Source organism: Sus scrofa, chromosome 14 (assembly GCF_054392235.1).
Source record: "Sus scrofa isolate SSC_HxYL_T2T_F1_AM1 chromosome 14, Sscrofa_HxYL_maternal_Yorkshire_Landrace_v2.0, whole genome shotgun sequence".
NCBI lineage: Eukaryota > Metazoa > Chordata > Mammalia > Artiodactyla > Suidae > Sus > Sus scrofa.
This window is the reverse complement of record NC_139396.1, coordinates 123,452,887-123,473,560: the sequence shown is the minus strand read 5'-3', so window position 1 is coordinate 123,473,560 and position 20,674 is coordinate 123,452,887. Positions and strand designations below refer to the sequence as shown.

The following is a 20,674-nucleotide window of genomic DNA, read 5'->3' as shown; positions in this document are numbered from 1 at the left end:
GAAAGAATGAAGACAAACAAATGAACAAATGAAAAGAATGACCGCAGAAACTGCTAAGGAGAACTGTAATGCAGCAAGAATGGGGCTGACTGAGGTCAGATTTGCTTGAAATTGCTCTTGAACCCAGCATGCATAGAGTATGTTAGATATTCCCAAATTCAGCTTAAATGGGTCACAATTTAAGTTATTTATGAGGAGTGTTCCATAAGAAGCTGGAGCTCCAGAGTACTGAGTATCACAGGGCAGGTTTGGGAAAGAGAATACAGGTGGCAAAGAGTTGGTAGAAATATATTAATTAATCAAAACTTTTGACTGAGGCCTGAATAAAAAATGATACAACTGTGTCGAACTCAGATAGGCTTAGTTAAATAGCTCTCTTGTGCTTAGATTGAGTGGGAGGCCCAGGCCTGAGACACTGCCCATGCAAGGGAGCTCTGGAAAATTCAGAAAATGTGGAGCACGTGAGCCTCATGTGTGAAAAGATGGGGTTTTGGTTACAGGGACCACACAAGCTGCTTTTTTTTTTTTTTTTTTTTACTTTACACCAAAATCCTGTGCCAGGGTTTGGCTAGGAGCAGAAGTCCCTATCTAGAGTCTAGCCCAGACCTGTGGCAGGCCTCATAGGGCATTACTGAAAATCACGCCACATGCTGGCAGACATTTTTAAGAGTTGGTGAGAGGAGTTAATCAACCAATAACTTTTTATCTAGCACCACCTTGTAATCTGGTGCCACGTTATATATGGTGGGAAATTCAGAATACGCATACCAGGATCTCAAGTGTACTGCCTAATTGGTAAATTGAAACTAACACAGATGGGAACAATCCCAGGCTGTTTTTAAATGCTGACTCGAGGCTAAGGGCACTGCAGCCTCTGGGGGTTAGGAGAGGAAGAATTCATGATGGACTGGAGAAATGTGTGAGATGGTTCCCAGGAACCCAGGTATGGATTTGAAGGGGTTGGGATCAGCCTCTACTTTTTTCAGGGGAAGATGCCCGGGAGTAAGGGAGAAGGCTGTGGGGCAGCTGTTTTATGTGGCGACCTGGGATTCCAGCAGATACTTAAGGCTGATGCCAAACCAGACACAGGCTGACCCTAATAATTGTTCTGGCTAGGGCATGCAGAGGGTGTCTGGGACTTTTGGGACTGCTGGGACTTGGGTTTGTGTTTGGCTTCTCTTAAATAAAAACAGGGATTTTTTAAGGCATTGGGTTATACTTTAATAATTATCTCTCAACTTGGAGTTCCTATTATGGCTCAGTGGGTTATGAACCCGAGTAGGATCCATGAGGATGTGGGTTCTATCCCTGGCCTCACTCAGTGGGTTAAGGATCCTGTGTTGCTGTGAGCTGTGGTGTAAGTGGCAGACACAGCTTGGATCCTGCTTTGCTGTGGCATAGGCCAGCACCTGCAGCTCTAATTCAACCCCTAGCCTGGGAACTTCGATATGCCGCAGGTGTGGCCCTAAAAAGACAAAAAAATTATCTCTTAACTCTAAAAAGGAATCATTTGTAAGTTTTCTCTTCTTAAAGGGTTCAGAGATTCAGGAAAGTTGGGGGTTTGGGGTTTTTTTGGTTTTTTTTTCTTGCTTTTTTTTTGAACTGTATGTTAGGCAACATTGCCATCTGCTGGAAATAGTGAGACTAACTCCCAAAAGTTGGTGATGCCTCTAATTCCAGTTTAGTTGAGCAAGGCCAGCTTTAGACCAAACATTAAAGTTTGTCATTTCCTTCTTTTCTCTCCCCCAATTCCTAGTCATTACCCATCCCACAGTTATCTTCTTCCTCTTGCAAGTAAAATAAAGATGCAGGGATAAAGATGCTGTGTTGTATTTTTTCAGTATTTTGATGGCCTAGGTCACTTCTCTGTGACCTAGGCCATCAAAATAAATGATTATTTTAATTGACTTGACTAGGAATAGCCATAGGTAAAATTTAACATGAAAAAAAGATTTTTGAGCTCTCTGCTTTTCCTTGGGAACCTAGATTGCCATCCTGGGTCCTATTCTTGGTCCCCCTCTAATGTGTTAGTTGCTTTGCTATGGGTTGAGAAAGGATTAACTTAAACATGTGAGACAAAATCTCAAACACATATCAAAAGTCAGGTTTTCAGAAGTGTTGAAACCAAATGATATAGAGGAATGAATGCATTCTGTGTAATTTGGAGACTTAAAACATCATGCTTATTATACTGAATAAAAATTATGACAGATTTAGCAATTGGATTTACTTTAAATGTGTAATTCCTATAAAATTGTGAGGCGGTATTTATTTGTAACAACAATTGCCTTCAAAGGAGAGTGTATCTTGTTAAAACGAAAGGCTCTTTTGTTGAACTAAGCAACTTGATGAATTTGGCTATGTGTAACTGAGACTGTAGCTGTATGTGAGGATAAAAGAGAACTAAATTACTCTGTTTAAAGAGCATGGAAAAAAAAAAAAAAAGAAAAAGAAAACGGTAGAAGTCCCTATTGTGGCTCAGTGGGCTAAGTACCTGAGTAGTATCCATGAGGATGTGGGTTTGATCCCTGGCCTTGCTCACCAGGTTAAGGATCTAGCATTGCGGTGAGCTGTGGTATAGATTGCAGACACAGCTTGGATCTGGCCCTGCTGTGGCTGTGGCATAGGCCGGCAGCTGCAGCTCAGATTCGACCCCTAGCCTGGAAACTTCCATATGCCAAAAGTGAAGCCATAAAAAGCAAAAATACAAATACAAGAAAGCAAACAAAAAAAAAAAAACCTTGGTAGAATTGGTTCTTAATTTCAGAAGAGTAGAGGTAGGGAAGGAAATAAGGCCCAAAATCATGGCAAGAGGAAGGAATATCAATAAACGGTTGAGGGTATTTCCTCCTTTTCTTTTTTTCTCTATTTACCTCAATCTCTCTCTTTTTTTCTCTTTCTTTCTCTCTCCTCATCACCTCTCCCTCATTCCTTCTAGACTTTCTCCCTCTCTCTTTAAAAAATAAGTGATTATTTAGGATTAATTTTTTTCTTTTTTGGCCACCTGCAGCATATGGAGTTCCTGGACCAGAGACTAGATCCCACCCACAGTTGTGACCTACGCCGCAGCTATGACAACGCTGGATCCTTACCCACTATGTGGGGCTGGGGATTGAACCTGTGTCCCAGTGCTCCAGAAACACCACCACTGACCACGCTGTGCTACAGCAGGAACTCCAAATTTTAAGTTATAGATTCTTCTCTCCTGAAGCCTTATCAATAAAAGGTTTTTCTATACAAATCACCTGTAAGTGGTTTTCATTTTTGGTGTTTGTTTTTTATGTTTGTTGTTGTTTGTTTTGGTGAGACAGAAGCATAAAGTTACTGGAGTTAAGGTGTATAGAAAAGAGAAAGCATATGAAGAGAGGTGAAGCTACTCTTTAAATTAATATTCAGTGCAGCTCAGAGCCACTTTCAAAGTTCATGGCTTGGAGGCTGAAGGCAAACCCAGGTGTATTTCGGGGCAGGTGAACCCCGCCTGTTAACGGAGGAGGGAGTTACAGCATCCCCATCCCGTGGCTTCTTGTGGTGTTCACCACATTGGGTGAAGGTTCTGATTCTGGTTGGTGTGTGCATGGGATACACCCAGGACAAAGGACTAGGTTTACTGCTTCTTCAACCTTCCAAAATAGGTTTGCTTCTTTTTTTGAGGAATTTATTCCAAACCTCTGATTTCTAACATCCAACTCTTAAAGTCCCTCCTTTAGATTGAGTCTGTTAATTTCTCAGGCCATTCTCTCTAGGGGTTTCACAGCAGCTTTTAATCCCTTTCATAATGCCTTCTAGGGAGTTTTGGGACTTATGTGAAAGTGCTGGGTGACCTATTATAGAATGTCTGAGCTTCACGTGATCCTCTGCAGCATTCTCCTACAGTCTTAAAACGTTGGTCCTATCTTCCCACATCTTTCATTCCAAATTTTAAGACTATTTAGAAAATACTGTATAGTGGTTAAATGCTAGACATCCAGGGTTTGAATCCTTTTTCTACCTCTTATTAGCTATGTGACTTTTGGCTTACTTAATCTAAATTCCAGTGTACTCATACTCAAAAGGAACTAACAAAAGATGCCTATCTATAGGCATTTTGTGAGGGTAAGTTTAATACATGTAAGCCACCTACAACAGCACCTAGCACATATTATATACTATGTAGCTCTGAGTTAGCTATGACTATTCATATGTTTCAGTCTACATATGTGGCTGAACTATCATTCCCTCTTTTCTAGGGCTTTGTTTCAACCTGATGGTGAGTTAGGGACATGCTTAGAGGAAACTGACCTATAGGCTCATTTGTGAACTCTTATGTGTTCATCTCTCTCTTTCTTTACCCCCACTCCCTTTTAGCCTTTGATGTTGGAATGGAAAAAGCTTAAATAGGAATGCTTTTTTTTTTTTTTAAGGCCACACCAGCGGCACATGGAAGTTCCCAAGCCAGGGACTGACCTGAGCCACAGCTGTGACCTATGCTGCAGTTGTGGCAACACTGGATCCTTTAATCAATTGCCTGGGCTGAGGATCAAACCTACACCTTCAGAGCAACCCTAGCTGATGCAGTCAGATTCTTAATCCACTGTGCCACAGCAGGAACTCAAGCAATGACTTTCTCTGAAGGTCAGTAAAGGCTAGGGTTTTCAGTGTCTTCAGTGTTCAATCCAAGTGACATCAATCCATGCTTGCTTCAGAGCTTGTTGTGCTCAGTCTGCCTAGGGGCCATCATGAAAGGAGACATTGATATTAGGGGTGGGTGAAAGAAAATGGTATGTTTAAACTTAAAATTATCAGTTTCAGGGGACATAAGGCAACGGTCTCCAAATACTTCATATGTGTAGTAGACATTTGGCTTTTGGCTACTCAGCATCACTTGACTTCCAATAACAGCCATATATGTATTTGATAATTCGTCTCTTCAAATTTATCTCTAAATAGTTGTAAATTTTAGGAAGGCAAGCACAATTATCAACAAAATTAAAGTTATTATAAGAGTTTCCACTGTGGCACAGCAGAAACGAATCCAACTAGTACCCATGAGGATGTGGGTTTGATCCCTGGCCTCACTCAGTGGGTTAAAGATCTAGCATTGCCGTGAGCTGTGGTGTAGGTCACAGGCGTGGCTCAGATCCTGGGTTGCTGTGGCTGAAGCTGTGGCATAGGCCAGCAGCTACAGCTCCGATTTGACCCCTAGCCTGGGAACCTTGATATGCTGCAGGTGCAGCTCTAAAAAGAAAAAAGAAAAAAAAAGTTATTATAAACATTAATTTTTGGTTCCATGTTAGCAGTTGTATTTTTTATATGATTTTATACTTTCTTAGTATAATTTCTTATGTGTTTCAGTATTTTAAGATCAGTAGATTTTAAAGTAATTTAACAGATCTTAAAGTCTAATGTTTAAATACAGATGCTTACAGTTGTATCTTTGTTTCGTTATCATAACTGTAACGTGATTGCATGTGAAATCCCTACTTGGGAACATAACTTTAATATTATTCCTAATGAGGGGAAAATGACTTGCTGCGAAATAGGTCAAATGCTTTTACTGATAGGTCAGGACTTCAGTCCTGAATTACTGAACTATTTAAATAAAGATCATTCCCTTGCCTGTTCTTCCTTTTTGAATAAACAAATGAAATCAGCAAAATAAAAACAGCAAGCACATAAGTAAAACAGACATTTAAAAAAATTTAATTCATTAGACGCACTGAAGTATTTATGTATGTTTGAATATGCATAGAAAAAATATCTGGAAGGATACATATCAAATTATTAACATTTTACCTTGGGTGTGCGGAAATGGGTTAGGGTGAGGGGAGTGCTCTTACTTTTAAATTCATATACTTCTTTATTGTTTGAGATTTTACAATGAGAATTACTTTTATAATAAAGCCATAATAAAAATTAAAAAAATAAAAGCAAACAAAAAGTAAAAACCCACACACATATACACAGTAGTTTTAAGAGCTACACTGGTGGTATGGAGAATTAAATCATATGGCACATTTTTCCACTAATACTATGGTGGTAAATGTAATTGTGTAATCTATAATCAAAGAAATAACATTAACGAAGCCACTTTTAGTAACATCCCAATGTAAAAACTCCTCTGGGATATAAACCCTTAAAGCAGTGACCCTTCAAGGTGGATATTAAAAGTCAAAACAGGGCTAAACTATCCTAGAGGACCTAAAGGAAAACATGTCAATCTGAAAACTTCAGACAAAGGAAAAGCCTCACAGAAGTAAACTTTAGAATACTAAAGCAGTTAACCAAAGGCCAGAAATTGTAGGCAAGAAAACTCTACTCAGTTCAGACCCCAAACTAAAGCACTGAGATCTTGGTAATCTAGGGATATAGGTTAGGGACATCTACCTCACCCATCTGACTATCATTTCTCCCAATTTCGCAACTGGTATGCTATTTACCTCAATGATTTTAACCCCAAAATACTGCAATTTTAATTGGAAGGAATGAAATTAATTCCACCTAGATTCACTTCAGGTTTACTCTTCTAGTTAAAAGAACTAGTAAAATTTGAGACCAATGATTTTCCATTATTCATTTTTTTCTCATCACTATTTCTATCTACTTAATGAACATTCTAGCAGATAATACTTGAGATTTCTCACAGGTCCCTTAAGTTCTATATCTGGGGAAGTTTTTTTTCCCTCATTTTCTAGTCTTTTCTCCTTTTACTGAAGTCATCAAAGATGACAAAGTTATTATTATGAACTTTTTTCTTCCAACAAAGAATATTTTTTAAGTAACTGTCACATTGATGGCTAAATATCTTCATCAAAGTCAGAACATCTGTAACTAGAAGTTTCCATCTTTTGCAAGCTACATAGTTAAATGCTTAATAATATAATTTTGCACTCCTGAAAGAGTGTTTCTGGCTTAGATGTCAAGGGATTATGCAGGATTATACTCATGGCATAAGTGAGTAATATGGAAAATATGACAAAATTTAATCAGGAAATTATTATGAATAGGAGAGAAAAAGGATATAAAGTCATGACCATATGATTTTAAAAAGTTACAACAGCTGGAATGTTGCAGTTTCTCAATGGATTATTGTGTTTTAATTAAAAACAATAGAAGAGTCACCATAATGTATATATTTAGCCATGATGCTTGGTACACAATAATCATTCAATAAAAATGAACTTTATAATGAAGAATGGGTTAAAACAATAAACAAAAATGTAACAACCCAAAATGGATAGAAACGCTCAGAACTAATTTCCTAGAATATGTATTTAAATGGAAAGTCGAAGCTCACAGAGAGCAGTAAGAAATTCTGCATTTTCTGGATCTATCTTTTGGGCCCGCTCATAGTACTCAGCAGCCTGCCTTTTTTCTCCTTCCAGCTTGTAAACAAACCCTAGGGCACTTAAACTCTGCACATCTGAAGGATTGTGAGCAAGTCTCTTGGTAGCCAGTTTCTTCAGAGCACTTGTCAGTTTGGTACGCAGAGAAGACCTGTCTTTGACTTTTAAGGCTTCTAAATAATGGTGGATGGCTGTATTTTCTGATTTACGGTGAAATTCCTGAAAGCGACCATAGTGGTAGTGGATTTGATGTTTGTGATCATCAGTTATGTTCTCCAGACGAAGGGCTTTCTGAAAAATGTCTTCAGCATTGTTGTACTGGCCTCCCTCAGCATACATGTTGGCCAGGTCCGTGTAGGCAAATGCAAACATAGAGTCTCGCTCCACGGCTGCTTTGAAATGAGATATAGCAGATGTAATCAGCTCATCCACTTTCAGTTTATCCTTTCCTTTAGGTCTGTTTCGAGTGGCCTTCTTGATTTGGATCATTTGTGCCCTATAGCAAAGTCCCATTTGGTGATTCAGGAAAGAAGAGGTTGGTGTCACCTCCAAGGCCTTTTTCAAAAGTTCAAGAGCTTTGTCCCAGGAATTTTTTCTCCTATAGAATTTGGCTGCATAACGGAGGACATAAGGTTGGGATGATATCTGGTCCAGGATTTCTTCAATATACTTTTCCCCTTCAGCTTCTGCATGCACATCTTGAAGCTTCAGCGCCAGAAAAACCTTGATGTAGGAATTATCTGGATTCAGGGTAACAGCTTTCCTCAGGGGGCCCAGAGAGAAGCTCTTTATAGACCCTTCTCTATCAGAATCATCCAGCCGATACACTGTGATGGCATAGCCAATGTTAAATTCTGGATTGTCAGGTTCCACTTCCAGAGCCTGCTCAAAAGCTGCTTTAGCCTTTTGGTAATATTTTCCTCCAAATTTCAAGAGTGCCCACCCTTTCTCACAGTCAATCTCTGGACGCTCCAACTTGTAGTTAGAAGGACTGGAAAACTGCTTGCAGACATTTCCTACCTTTTCTATATAATTCTGAGTTTCTTTAAGCTGGTCCATATGATAATACACCCAGGCATAGTTTCCCCAAGTGACCAGACTTCGTACTTCTTCTTTATCCGAGTGTTCCCGCTGTATTATTTCTTCTGCTTGTTTCAAACAATCTAGGGCATCTTTATTTTGGCCCTTTAGGTGTTTCACATAGGCCAAGAGGTTATAGAGAGTGAGTCTGGATTTTGTGGTAAGAAATTCAAGCTGTTGCCCAATTGTATCTTCCACATCAAACAGATCAATGTCTTCCTTAAGTAAATTCCATGTAAAGTGACATTCTAACTCCAACAGAATGGCCTTCAAGGAGTCCTTAGGAATTTCACTGTCAAAGATAAAATACTTTAATTTTTGAAGAAAAACAGGAAATAATAAATTTTTAAACCTTAAATACAGTTCTTTGCTTATCAGTTCAATTGTATATATCCGATCTTACAGTTAAAGCACTAGGCTCCTATAACTTCATACTAGTTTCTTTTGTGTATAGTTAAATCCTAGAAATATTTCATTAAATTCACATTATTTATTATAAAACCAATTCTGGAAAGTTGATGGTGTTTTCTATATTACAGAGTACCTATTTCTTTTGGCAGTTACTACCCCACAAGGACCAGCTATTTTTAGAGGGGGGGATTTAAAATACTGTATTTATTAGCTTTGAAAATTAATAGATATATGCAAGGTAATAAATAAAATTAAAATTTCATTTCTGTATTATGAGCAGTGAAGGGAAAGAGAAAGTGAGAAATGAGAGAAAGAAGTACACTGAAGAAGACAGAGAAGTCACATGAATATATAATTTTTGCAGAGAAAGAAACAAATAAACAAAGGAAACCCTACAGAGAAAAAAGAGTCAGACAGGAACAAGTATACCAAGAGATGGGGAGAAGTATATGTTTGAGATATATATATATATATATATATATATATATATATATATAGAAAGTAACAAAAAGATTTAGAGAAAACAGGGCAAAGACCAAAGGAAGTTTAGCAGGTTTTGAGGTAAATGCCACATCCTTCTGACCTTTAGGGCTGTGGGCAACAATAAAGGCTAACACCTATTATTAACTCATCACCGCCCTTAATATTCAGTTTACAAATATTTGTTGAACTCCCTTTGTGTGAGGCACAATGTGACCTCTGCAGGACCCACTGGAACCACTGTCTCTGAAATTAGGAAGATGAAGGGGGAAGGAAGGGATAGGAAATTCATTACTGAGAGGCTTTTGTGTGCAAGATCTTCTGAATAACCTTGGGAATGTTAACTATGAAGAAGACACAGCCCTACTTATACAGAGCTTGTAAGTACACAGTCACTTACAACTCAGCATTCCAATAAAGTTCCATAGAAGTAACTCAGGAAGGGCACACAGTCCAGAGCTGTGCACTTGGTGGAGCAACATTTCCCTCTACTCTCAGTCCATGTGATTTGAGACAGGCCGTTCTGTGCTTTCCTCTGGTCTGTGGGAAGGCACACAGCATTCCACCATTCCCTGGCCCCAGTGATTTATTCAGAGATAATCTAACTATAATATAATTTTGCTAAAATGAGGTTTTGCTGGAACTATCTCTCTTCATTCTAAAATTTTTAAGCTGGTTAAATATAAGCTGGAGTTGCTGGTGGCCATCTTTCCAAACTCTTTTGAGGAGAAACTGCTGGAGAAAGAATCAAACATAGAGGAAAGCAGAGCTTAGGAATAAAGACAGTTGCTTATGATACTGACTAAATATCTGGATCCAGGTATTGCCTGGATCACCCTGTCCAACCCTGGACTTCTATTTTTTAAGGAAATAATCTTTCTCTTTTTGCTTAAGCTAGTTTGAATTGGGCTTTTCCTGTCTACAGCTGACAAAATCCTGGTCAATATACCTAGTTTTGTTTGTTCTGCTGATGGTAGCAAGGAGGCAGTTAGGAAAAACTTTCTTTATCTACTATTGGCCATTATTAAGGGTTACAAGAAATTTGCAGGGAAAAAAAAAACCCTACTTCTCTTAAATAGGGAAATGTTCCAATTATGGAATGAACAGCATAATTTCCCTTTCTGCTGCACATAGGACCGTCCTCCTTGTATGTATGTATATACATATGCATATTTGTGTAAATGTTTAAGGAAACTACAGTAATATTTCTATCAATAAACATTTACTGATCACCTCATGTCACACATGCCAGGCAATATGCTAGCTGTAGTGGATACAGTGGTGAGCAACATAGATAAAGGAAGTTGGGAAACTGGGCGGAAGTTATTTATTCAAAAATATTTATTGAGAACCTCATAAATGCAGAGCACTGTTTTAAGTGTTGGGGATATACCAGTGAACAACACAGGAAAAAAAAAAATCCTTGATTTCATGTAGCTTATATTCTAACAGGGCTACAATTGTGTCATAAAAAGACCCCCCCCCAAAAAAAAAAGCAAAGAAAGACTATATGAGATTATATATAATAAGTGCTAAGGAGAAAATAAAGCATGATAAAGGAGTGGGAGGCTAGTAGGGGATCTGGGAAGTAGTTAAAATGTAAATAGCATGGCTAGAGCAAATCTCCCTGAAAAAAACATGAGGGCAGCAACTGCTGAAGGAGTCCAGAGAAAGAAGATGCAAGATTACACTCAGGTTGTAGCAGAGGGTTAGTGAGGACTGGATGGTTATATTTTGGAGGCAGAGCTGACAGGTCTTTCTAATGGATTGGTTATGGGGACAGCCATGATGGAAAGAGGGAATCAAGGGTGATTCCCATGGTTTTTTGACTTTAGGAACTGAGTGAATAAATGCTAATTCTGAGGTGTCTATTAGACATGCAAGTGAAGATGTCAAGTATAAAGTTGGATACTAATGAAGAAAATTCTGGAGAAGAGGAGTGAAGTTAGAACTAAGGATATAAAATTTAGAGGCATTAGCATGCAAATGATCTTGAAAACCACGAGATCTAGAATGAAATTACCTAAGGAGTTAGCATAGACAGAGAAGGTTAAAAAACAGTCCAGGTCAAGTAGAGTAGAAGGACCAGGAGAGGAGACCAAGAAAAAATAATCAGTGAAGGGTAGCTAAACCAAGAAACCTGATATCATGAAGGCCTAAGGAAGAAAACATTTATGTCAAGAGAGATGAATGTTCAATGTGCACAACAATCTTAAGAGAACAGACAAGAGGTCACTGTTTGGGGAGAAGTAAAGTTCAGGGGGATCTTGATAAATGTTTTAATAGAATGGAGGGATAAAAATATTACTGGAGTGGGTTGAGGGGATAATGGGAGGAGAAGTGGACACGGACAATACAGGCCACTGTTTCAATGAAGGGAGTAAAGAAGTGGAGCTAAACCTGGAGGGAGGAAGTGGGGGAACTGTCAAAAAATTAATCATAATATTTTCAATGACTTACTGATATGCCAATGTGAATGGTCCAGTATCAAGGGAGAAAATGATGCTTGTTGGAGAGGGAGGGATAATTGTGAGAAAGATGGAATTCAAAGCAGAATGGTACTATACATTGTTAATACGCAAATCTTTATTTCCAGCCCCAAACTCTTAACCTTGATTATTTTGCCTTTCATCATCTGGCCCATGTTTACTTTTCCAACGTTATTTTGTAACACTGAACTCTTGCTCACTGCACTTCAGTCATACAGGACTTTAAAAAAATTTATTGTTTATTATTTCTTATGCCAAGTATAAACCTACGTCAGGGTATTTGTCTCTGCTTTTTATTCTCTCACTCTGTGAACTCTCTCTAAAAGAGTACTAGGAATTACTTACTCTTATAATTCTGTTCTTGGTTCAAAATTCAGCTCTTCAAAGCTCTTCTACCCCAACCACCTTAGCTTAAGCTGTACTTCCACCTTGCCAGTGATCCTAAAGTCTAGTCTATCACATTTTCCTATTCTTCACAGTACTTATATCAATATTTTGGGGGAGGCTGGGAAGGAGAAGAGTGCTTTGAATCAAATATGAGATTGCGGTTTTAAAATGAAATGGGCTGAGTCTTTAGAAACTGAAACAAGGCTGTCCTAATAGGTAAAATTGGCAGAAGAGTTAGAGAACTGGATTAACTACATAATTAAAAGCAGTGACTAGAAAAATAAAACCATTTTGCAGCAACATGGATGGAACTAGAGAATCTCATACTGCGTGAAATGAGCCAGAAAGACACAGACAAATACCATATGATATCACTTATAATTGGAATCTAATATCCAGCACAAATGAACATCTCCTCAGAAAAGAAAATCATGGACTTGGAGAAAAGACTTGTGGCTGCCTGATGGGAGGGAGAGGGAGTGGGAGGGATCGGGAGCTTGGACTTATCAGACACAACTTAGAATAGATATACAAGGAGATCCTGCTGAATAGCATTGAGAACTTTGTCTAGATACTCATGTTGCAACAGAACAAAGGGTGGGGGAAAAATGTAATTGTAATGTATACATGTAAGGATAACCTGACCCCCTTGCTACACAGTGGGAAAATAAAAATTTAAAAAAATATATCAAAAAAAAAAAAAAAAGAAAGAAAAATAAAACCATTTTGGAGTTACCATTGTGGCGCAGTGGAAACAAATCTCGCTAGTATCCATGAGGACACGGGTTCAATCCCTGGCCTCACTCAGTGGGTTAAGGATCTGGCATTGCCATGAGCTGTGGAGTAGGTTGCAGACGCCACTTGGATCCCACGTTGCTGTGGTTGTGGCGTAGACCAGCAGCTGTAGCTCCAATCAGACCCCTGGCCTGGGAACTTCTATATGCCATGAGTGTGGCCCCAAAAAAGCAAAAGAAAAAGAAAACCATTTCTTATTTATAATCTAACATACTACTCCATGAAATGTTTTCCAATTTTTATAAATACTAAATTTAAACATTAACAGCTAACTAATATTTGGTAGACATTTGTTCACTTCTAATTACTAACTTTAATTTCATAATTTTTCATTATTCTTTCTCTTGTCTGTGTATATACATAAACACATATATAGAGATCCCACATTTTAGTGATTGCAGGTTCTATACCAGAGCATTCCAGCAGAACTTCGTGCCATGATGGAAATGTTATTACTGTGCTGTACAAAATAGTAGACACTAGCTAGCCACATGTGGCTACTGATCACTTAAAATGTGGTTAGTATGACCAGAGAACTGAATTTTATATTTTATTTACCTCTACTTAATTTAAATAGTAACACATGATAAGTGGTTACTGTATGGGACAGAAAAGTTGAAGACATGTTTTTATAACAACGCCTTATTATTTTCACAATTTTATGGATGGGTACTGGAAAAGAGAGTTTAAACTATACGTCCAAGTAGGAGTTCCCATTGTGGCTCAGAGATAAGGAACCCGACTAGTATCCATGAGGATGTGAATTCGATCCCTGGCCTAACTCTGTGGGTTAAGGATCCAGCATTGCCATGAGCTGTGGTGTAGGTCACAGAAACGGCTCAGATCCTGAGTTACTGTGGCTGTGGTTCAGGTCAGCACCTGCAGTTCTGATTCCACCCCTAGCCTGGGAACTTCCATATGCCATGGGTGCAGCCCTAAAAAGACAAAAAAAAAAAAAAATTATACATGTATATGTTCAAGGTTACACAACTATAAAATGGCTGAGCATGGATTCAAACCTTGTTCTGCCTAACTCAAACAAAAGCTTATGCCTTTTAACCATAATGCTATACTACCTCTTTAATATAAAAATTGGAAGGTTTTTTTTTTTAAAGATAGTTTGCTTTAAAATATAGGATATGGACAACCTTAGAAGAAATGGACAAATTTCTAGAGACATACAGCCCCTCAAAACTGAATCAAGAAGAAACAGATCAACTGACAAACCGATCACTAGAAATGAAATTCAATACTAATTAAAACACTCCCTACAAACAAAAGTCCAGGACCAGATGACATCACAGGAGAATTCTACCAAATATACAAAGAAGAACTCATACCTACCTTTCTTAAGCTTTTCCAAAAGGTTGAAGAAGGAACACTCCCAAAGACATTCTATGAAGCCACCCATCACCCTAATATCAAAACTAGATGAAGATATTACCAAAAAAGAAAATTATAGGCCAATATCTTTGATGCGTATAGACGTAAAAATTCTCAACAAAATTTTAGCCAAGTGAATCCAAAAACTATAAAAAAGATCATACAGCATGACCAAGTGGAATTCATCCCAAGTTCACAAGAATGATTCAACATATGCAAATAAATTAACATCATACAGCACATTGACAAAAGAAAAGTTGGAAACTACATGATCATCTCTAAGGATGCATAAAAAACATTTGATAAAATCCAGTATCCATTAATGATAAAAACTCTTACCAAAGTGAGTATAGAGAGAACATACCTTAATAAAATATATTTAAAATCTTTAGGCTGTGTCATACATGGCTTTTATTATGTTAAAGATATGTTACTGTATTAACAGAGAGAAGCTGAAAGCCTACATACATACACACAATGGAATACTACTCAGCCATAAAAGAACAAAATAAAGCCATTTGCAGCAACATGCATGGCACTAGAGACTCTCATACTAAGTGAAGTAAGTCAGAAAGAGAAAGACAAATACCACATGGTATCACCTATACCTGGAATCCAACATAAGGCACAAATGAACCTACTTACAGAAAAGAAACAAACTCATGGACATGAGAACAGACTTATGGTTGCTAAGGGGGAATGGTAGGGAGTGGGATGGACTGGGAGTTTGGGCTTAGTAGATGCAAACTATTGCAATTGGAGTGGATAAGCAATGAGATCCTGCTGTATAGCACAGGGAACTATATCTAATCACTTGCGATGGAACATGATGGAGGATAATGTGAAAAATAATGTGTATATATATATGTATAACTGCATCACTTTGCTGTACAGCAGAAATTGACAGAATACTATAAAATTTTTTTAAAGATAAAATAAAATATAGGATATGTCTAATGTATGTAAAATTCACTTTGCCTGGGAAGGCCCTAAAGGAAAGCATTATGGGATTTTAAAGCAGCTTAAGAAGCAGGTCAGAGGTGTGTGACTGTCCATTGGAAAAGACATGCCAGATAGTTAAAGGTCTCAGTTTAAGAAAACTATTTCAAATATAAGCCATCAATCTAAAGTCACAGCACTCCACATTGCTGCAGTTGTTTTGAGATGGAGCTCCTTCTTCCTGGGACATGCTATGGAGCTGTAGAGAGATTTATTTAAGGATGATTAATGATTCTTTCAAATAACAACATGGCTACGTAGAAATGTATTAGAAGTGATCCGAAGGAAGGATGACGATCTTAGTTATCAAAGATATAATTATCATCATTATTAATGTAAGGGATTTAAAATACTTTTTTCCCCCATAATCCATTTAAAGACTTTCTGGTATATATCCTGATGATCTTCCAAAGTATTTCCTCTATCTCTATCTTGCCCCTGAATTCCACATTTACCTATTTTTTTAGTTTACATCTTCAATTAGAAGTTCAAGTAAATATATCCAATACAGAATGGGTTCCTTGACTCTGTTCATCCCTTAGTTTTCCCCACTTTGTTTGGTATCTCTTAGTCCCATAGGCCAAATAACCTAGGAGTAATCTTTGACTCCTTTTTTTTCTTTCAAGCCCTCATCCAATCCAATAGGAAGTCCTATTTAGTCTACCACCCAAATATATCTCAAATCCATCCATTTTTCTCCATTTCCACTGCTGTTATCCTGGTCTAAACCACTACCTTTCCTTTGAGCTGGGGCAAAAATATGGTCTCCCTGTTTCTACTCTTGTTCCTCATAGCGTATTGGTAAACTTTTTGAAAACATAAACCAAATTATGTCAGTCTCCTTGTTTAAAATCTCCCAATGGCTTCCTGACACTCTTAGATCTTAACCTAGCCTTTTCCATGTCTTACAATTCCTAAAGGAGATTAAACTTCTCTACCCATCCAACCTTCTCTCCTACTCTCCTCTTCATGCACTACGTTTAAGACATACTGACCTTCTTCCTATCTTGAACATACCAAGTTCAAGGACTTTTACACTTGTTTTCAATTCTACTTGGAAAGCTCTGCTCCTTAACCTTTGTATGAGTAGCTCCTTCAACTCAGCTCAAATATTTCCTACCCAAGAGGTCACCTGTGGCAGACCTATCTAAAATAAGCCCCTCCCTCCATTCTAGGTTGCTCTCTTAATTCATCACACTGTTTTATTTTCTTTATGGCTCTTATCACTTCCTGAATTATATTATTTACTCATTTATTTCTGGTTGTCTATTCCCCCATTTAAATGAGAATAGGGACCTTGTTCTGGTTTTATATTTTCACCCCAGAATTTATTATTTCAGGCATATAATAAATATTTGTTGAATGAATGAATGAATGCAGTTACATACTAGTAGCTTCTGGCATTTCCAGCCCAGAGGCATGGGCCTGGCATGAAAAAAAAAAAAAAAAAAAAAAAAATCACCTGAATTTCAATTCCTGCTAGTTCCTCACATCCTGCTAATGGCTCCAAACTTTCTGCCACTTCATTCTTCCTATTCTACTTGTTTTTCCATCTTGGCATGCTCTCTCTCTCTCTGGCTCTGTTTAGATTTTGACAGATTCTGAAAATAGGTTTTGAACTATTTCCTAGAGTCCTGACTGGGAAACCTAGTTATAACTGTCCCTTGATAGTTGTTCCTTTCGCCGGTGTAAAGGCACCAAAATCAAAGGCAAGACATGCCATGCCCTTAACAGCCTGGCCAGATCCACGACAATATGGGCTTCTCAGCCCTCTGCCCATCCATAGAGTAAAATCTGCTTCTGCCCAAGGATAGTGAGGAGGGAGGGCTGCCCCAGGCATTAGGAACCTGGTTGTGAGATCTCCAAGGGACATTCAGTCAGCCACTCAAGTGCTATGCCCACACTCTGTAGAATTTATGCACAACTGGATACTATGGGAAGTTTCACTTTTTCAAAAGCTTTGTCCACTTAATTTTTTAACTTTATCTCTGGGAAACTAGCAGAGAGAGGCTACTGTGTTTGAAGATGGAACATTTATCTTCAGATGACTTTGAGGGTTTTGTTTTGTTTTGGCGTTTTTTTTTTTTTTTTTTGGCCAGGAAGGAGCGGTCTTTCATTTTCCTTGGGAGAACAGTTAGTCCCCAGTGGAGTCCACCCCTCTTCCACCCCATCCTGCATACATAGACAGTGTACCTAACTTTCCCTCCTTGTCTCTTCAGGCCCCTTCCTGATACCTCTCACCTCCCTCCCTTCTTAAAAATGGTAGAAGTGAGGCACTTATTACATTTTTAAAAAACATATAATGATAGGCAACATTTTTGCAAATATCGTGTGCCAAGCAGTCAACGGACCCTGTTCACACTCCTAAGAGATGAAGCCATCACCTTTCACAGATAAGAAACAGACTCACCGAGCTTAAGAAACTTTTGCTTTGGGTTACCCAACTAGTACGTGGTCAGAATCAGGATTTAGAACAAAGGGCTCCACTGGCTTCAGGTGCCCAAGATCCGAGCCTTCCACTCCTCAACGTCCTAAATGCGGACGGTTCCTTACCCAGGTGCAGGGCAGGAGCCAATAAAACGGGTGAGCCAAGGTCCCCCCCACCCCACCCCATCTTCCTCTGAGCAAGAAAATCTCAGAAAACGTTGGATGGGGTGAAACAAGAAATATCCGTCTGCGGTACAAAGGAAGTGGGGAGAAGTCTGACCCAGGAATCAGAAAGGCAAAATGGCAGGAGCCGACGCGTGTGACGCCGGGGGGCTGAGGCCTGCGGGGACCCGGCCACGCCGAGGCCAACCGCACCCGCCCGGGGACCGCGGCGACGGGAGCCCCAGGGAGGTAAGAGGCCCAAGAGGCGCGTCGCCTGCCCCCCACCCCCCACCCGGGGCCAACGGTCCGGACTACAGACGCCCGGGACTCACGGGTAGGGTCCGCTCGGCCAAGCTCCCGGGGAGGCCCGCCCTCGGCCGCCCCGACCAGGACGGGGCTGCCCGGGAGCATCCCCAACGCAGACGTCCGCCCGCCGGGCTCAAGGGGCTCCGAGCCCATTCCAGGGCCGCAGCGCAGCGTTGCAAATGGAATAAGAGAAACACGGGTGGGAAACAAAGGCCACAAGTTGCTGGGGAGGAAAAGAGGGGAGAAGCCCTTACCTCATGATGGTTGGGTTCCGCGGCCGTGCAGGAAGGCGCCGGTCCCCTCGGGCTTTCTCCTCAGCACTCGGTTCCTGCGCGGCCGAGCGGCGGGCTCGCGGGCGCGTGCTCGTGCTGTACGCGTGCGCGTGGTCATGAGGGGATCGCGGCGCTACCTCCGCTCTTAGGCTGCAGTCATGGTTAACCGCGGACCGAGCGGGAAAAGGAAACTAGAAAGTGAATCTGATCCCCGGACAGGCGGAGTCCAGCTTGGGAAACAGAAAGTTCTGGAAGCGCTGAGTTGGGGGGGCCCCCGACCGGGCTGAGGAACCGAGGCAAGAGGTTTGCGCAGCGCGCGACGGGGTGGGGTTCATCCAGGGTGAAATTTGCAGCTGGGCTTTAGGACTTCTCTCTTGGCTCCTACCTGCCTCATTAAATTCGCGTGTCTCTCGATAACGTTTTTTTTGTTTTGTTTTATGTTTTTTTTTTGGGGGGGGAGGTGTTTTACCTAAAATGGAGATTGTTAAGCGTTATTTTTGTTGGGGAACGGCGATGCTCTTGACAGCTTTGTGCATCCTAAGCTGAACTGAAATCTTGATTCAGCAAACATAGGTGCAATGCTGTGCACTTGAGCCATAATTTCTATTGGGTAAATCTAGAGAAATTGTGGGATCAAAATGTGTAAGCATTCAGAGTTTTAGTAGCCATTGCTGAAAAGCTTTGTGAAGACATTTCTACACCCCCACCCAAAATTGTGTGAAAGTTCCTTTGCCTTCCATGTCCTTGCCAACTGTGTTTCTATAATAAGGTCCCAGTAAAGATGGGGTGGTATTAGGAATCTAAGTAGAAAGTATCAAATGCCCATACACTAAAATTTTTGTCCCTTTCAAATTCAGTCATTCATTCAAGTTTTATTAAACAACTGCTAAGAGCCAGACATTGTTCAAGGTCCTGTCAATACAGCAATGAATAAAACAGACAAGCGACAAGTCCTGCCTTCTGTCTTCTGCATCTTGTTTCTGGTTATGCAGAGGGCGAAGACAACTCTCAAACCTTGAGAAAAAGTATTCATCATCAAAAAGACACTTATTACCACTTTTTTTTTTTTTTTTTACCATTTAGTGACTTTGATTTTTAAATGAATGGGCAATGATATATAGTTTTTACTATTTGGTTAATTAAGAAACACTGACTTTGATTTTTCATTCAGTTTTGCTAGAAAAAATGGCTTGTAGGTCAAGTCAGTTTCTGCTCCTCGAGAATCATGTTAAATGTGGCTAACATTTAGGTACAGAACTGGCGTTAGTTGTGCATTTGGGACTTTATTATTCTCTTGTTTGGAATTAATTTCTAGTGTGAGAAGTAAAGATAAAGGGAGTTCCTATTGTGGCGCCGGGCAAACAAACCCGACTAGTATCCATGAGGATGAAGGTTCGATCCTTGGCCTTGCTCATTGGGTTAAGGATCCAGTGTTGCCATGTGCTGTGGTGTTGGTTGCAGATGAGCCTCAGATCTTGAGTGGCTGTGGCTGTGGTGTAGGCTGGCAGCTGTAGCTCCAATTTGATACCTAGCCTGGGACCTTCCACATGCTTCAGGTGTGGCCCTGAAAAGAAAAAAGAAAAAAAGAAAAGAATGAATAAAACATTTTGTCAGATGGCACTATGGAGAAAAAGCAGAGAGAAGGTTGGAGTGCAGTGTGTTTTGTGTTTTAAATTTTTTGGTGAGGGAAGGTTTCACTGAAAATGTGGCCATTGAGCAAAGATCTGAAGGGGATGAAGGAGTGAGCACTGTGGATGTGGGGCTAGGAAAAGGGTTCCAAGCAGGGAAGCAGTTAAGTGCAAAGGCCTGGAGGTGGAAGCATACTTGGCATGCATAGATGGTGTAGTTGGAGTGGAGAGAGCAGGGAAAAAAGTCATGAGGTTGGAGAGGTAATGTGGCTGTGGTAGGCCTAGACGCTATTGTAATGTTTAAGTAGGAAGCCGCATTTTAGAAAAAGTACTGAATGGTTTATTTGGTGGTAGGAAAAAAGCTCAGAATTCCCCCCTTCCTACAGATGTAGAACAATTTAATAGAGCTCTATTTGGAAACATTTGCAGTATATCAATCATGTTTTTTTCTTCCTTGTTCCTACTTCTTTCCTTTCCTTTCTTTTAGCTGTATCTGGGCCAAGAGATAGTCTTTGCTTATTATGATTTGGATG

At 39.7% G+C, this 20,674-nt stretch overlaps 2 protein-coding genes and 2 long non-coding RNA genes across 8 annotated transcripts in view; 3 read left to right on the top strand and 1 right to left on the bottom strand.

Moving 5' to 3' along the window:
• The first annotated feature begins 833 nt into the window (after positions 1-833).
• On the top strand, positions 834-3,241 carry LOC146396973 (uncharacterized). The gene is made up of 2 exons (XR_014827679.1): positions 834-943; positions 3,011-3,241. It is a non-coding gene; the product is annotated as an uncharacterized LOC146396973 (long non-coding RNA).
• A 2,422-nt stretch (positions 3,242-5,663) lies between these two features.
• IFIT5 (interferon induced protein with tetratricopeptide repeats 5) lies at positions 5,664-18,564 on the bottom strand. 3 transcript variants are annotated; one of them, XM_084992564.1, is made up of 3 exons: positions 18,496-18,564; positions 14,309-14,391; positions 5,664-8,694 (listed from the first exon to the last, which is right to left on the bottom strand). In XM_084992564.1, exon 3 carries the CDS (start codon positions 8,379-8,381, stop codon positions 7,251-7,253), a length of 1,131 nt encoding a protein of 376 aa, XP_084848690.1. In that variant the 5' UTR covers positions 8,382-8,694; positions 14,309-14,391; positions 18,496-18,564; the 3' UTR covers positions 5,664-7,250.
• LOC146396972 (uncharacterized) overlaps positions 17,428-20,674 on the top strand; it is a 74,315-nt gene continuing 71,068 nt past the window's right edge. Inside the window, exon 1 of one of the 2 annotated variants that reach the window (XR_014827668.1) lies at positions 17,428-18,184. This is a non-coding gene — a long non-coding RNA (uncharacterized LOC146396972). The remainder of the gene's footprint in view (positions 18,185-20,674) is intronic. The other variant, XR_014827669.1, reaches the window with a different exon arrangement.
• Positions 18,607-20,674, top strand: part of LIPA (lipase A, lysosomal acid type) — a 123,057-nt gene continuing 120,989 nt past the window's right edge. The window contains exon 1 of one of the 2 annotated variants that reach the window (XM_084992546.1): positions 18,607-18,809. The gene's annotated coding sequence lies outside the window, so the exon portion shown is untranslated. Of the gene's footprint in view, positions 18,817-20,674 lie in introns of both variants that reach the window. The other variant, XM_021071782.2, reaches the window with a different exon arrangement.

What these genes read in the sequence shown, in the direction of transcription:
- IFIT5 (XM_084992564.1), bottom strand. Translation starts at nt 8,381, where the DNA reads ATGGACCAGCTTAAAGAAACTCAGAATTATATAGAAAAGGTAGGAAAT.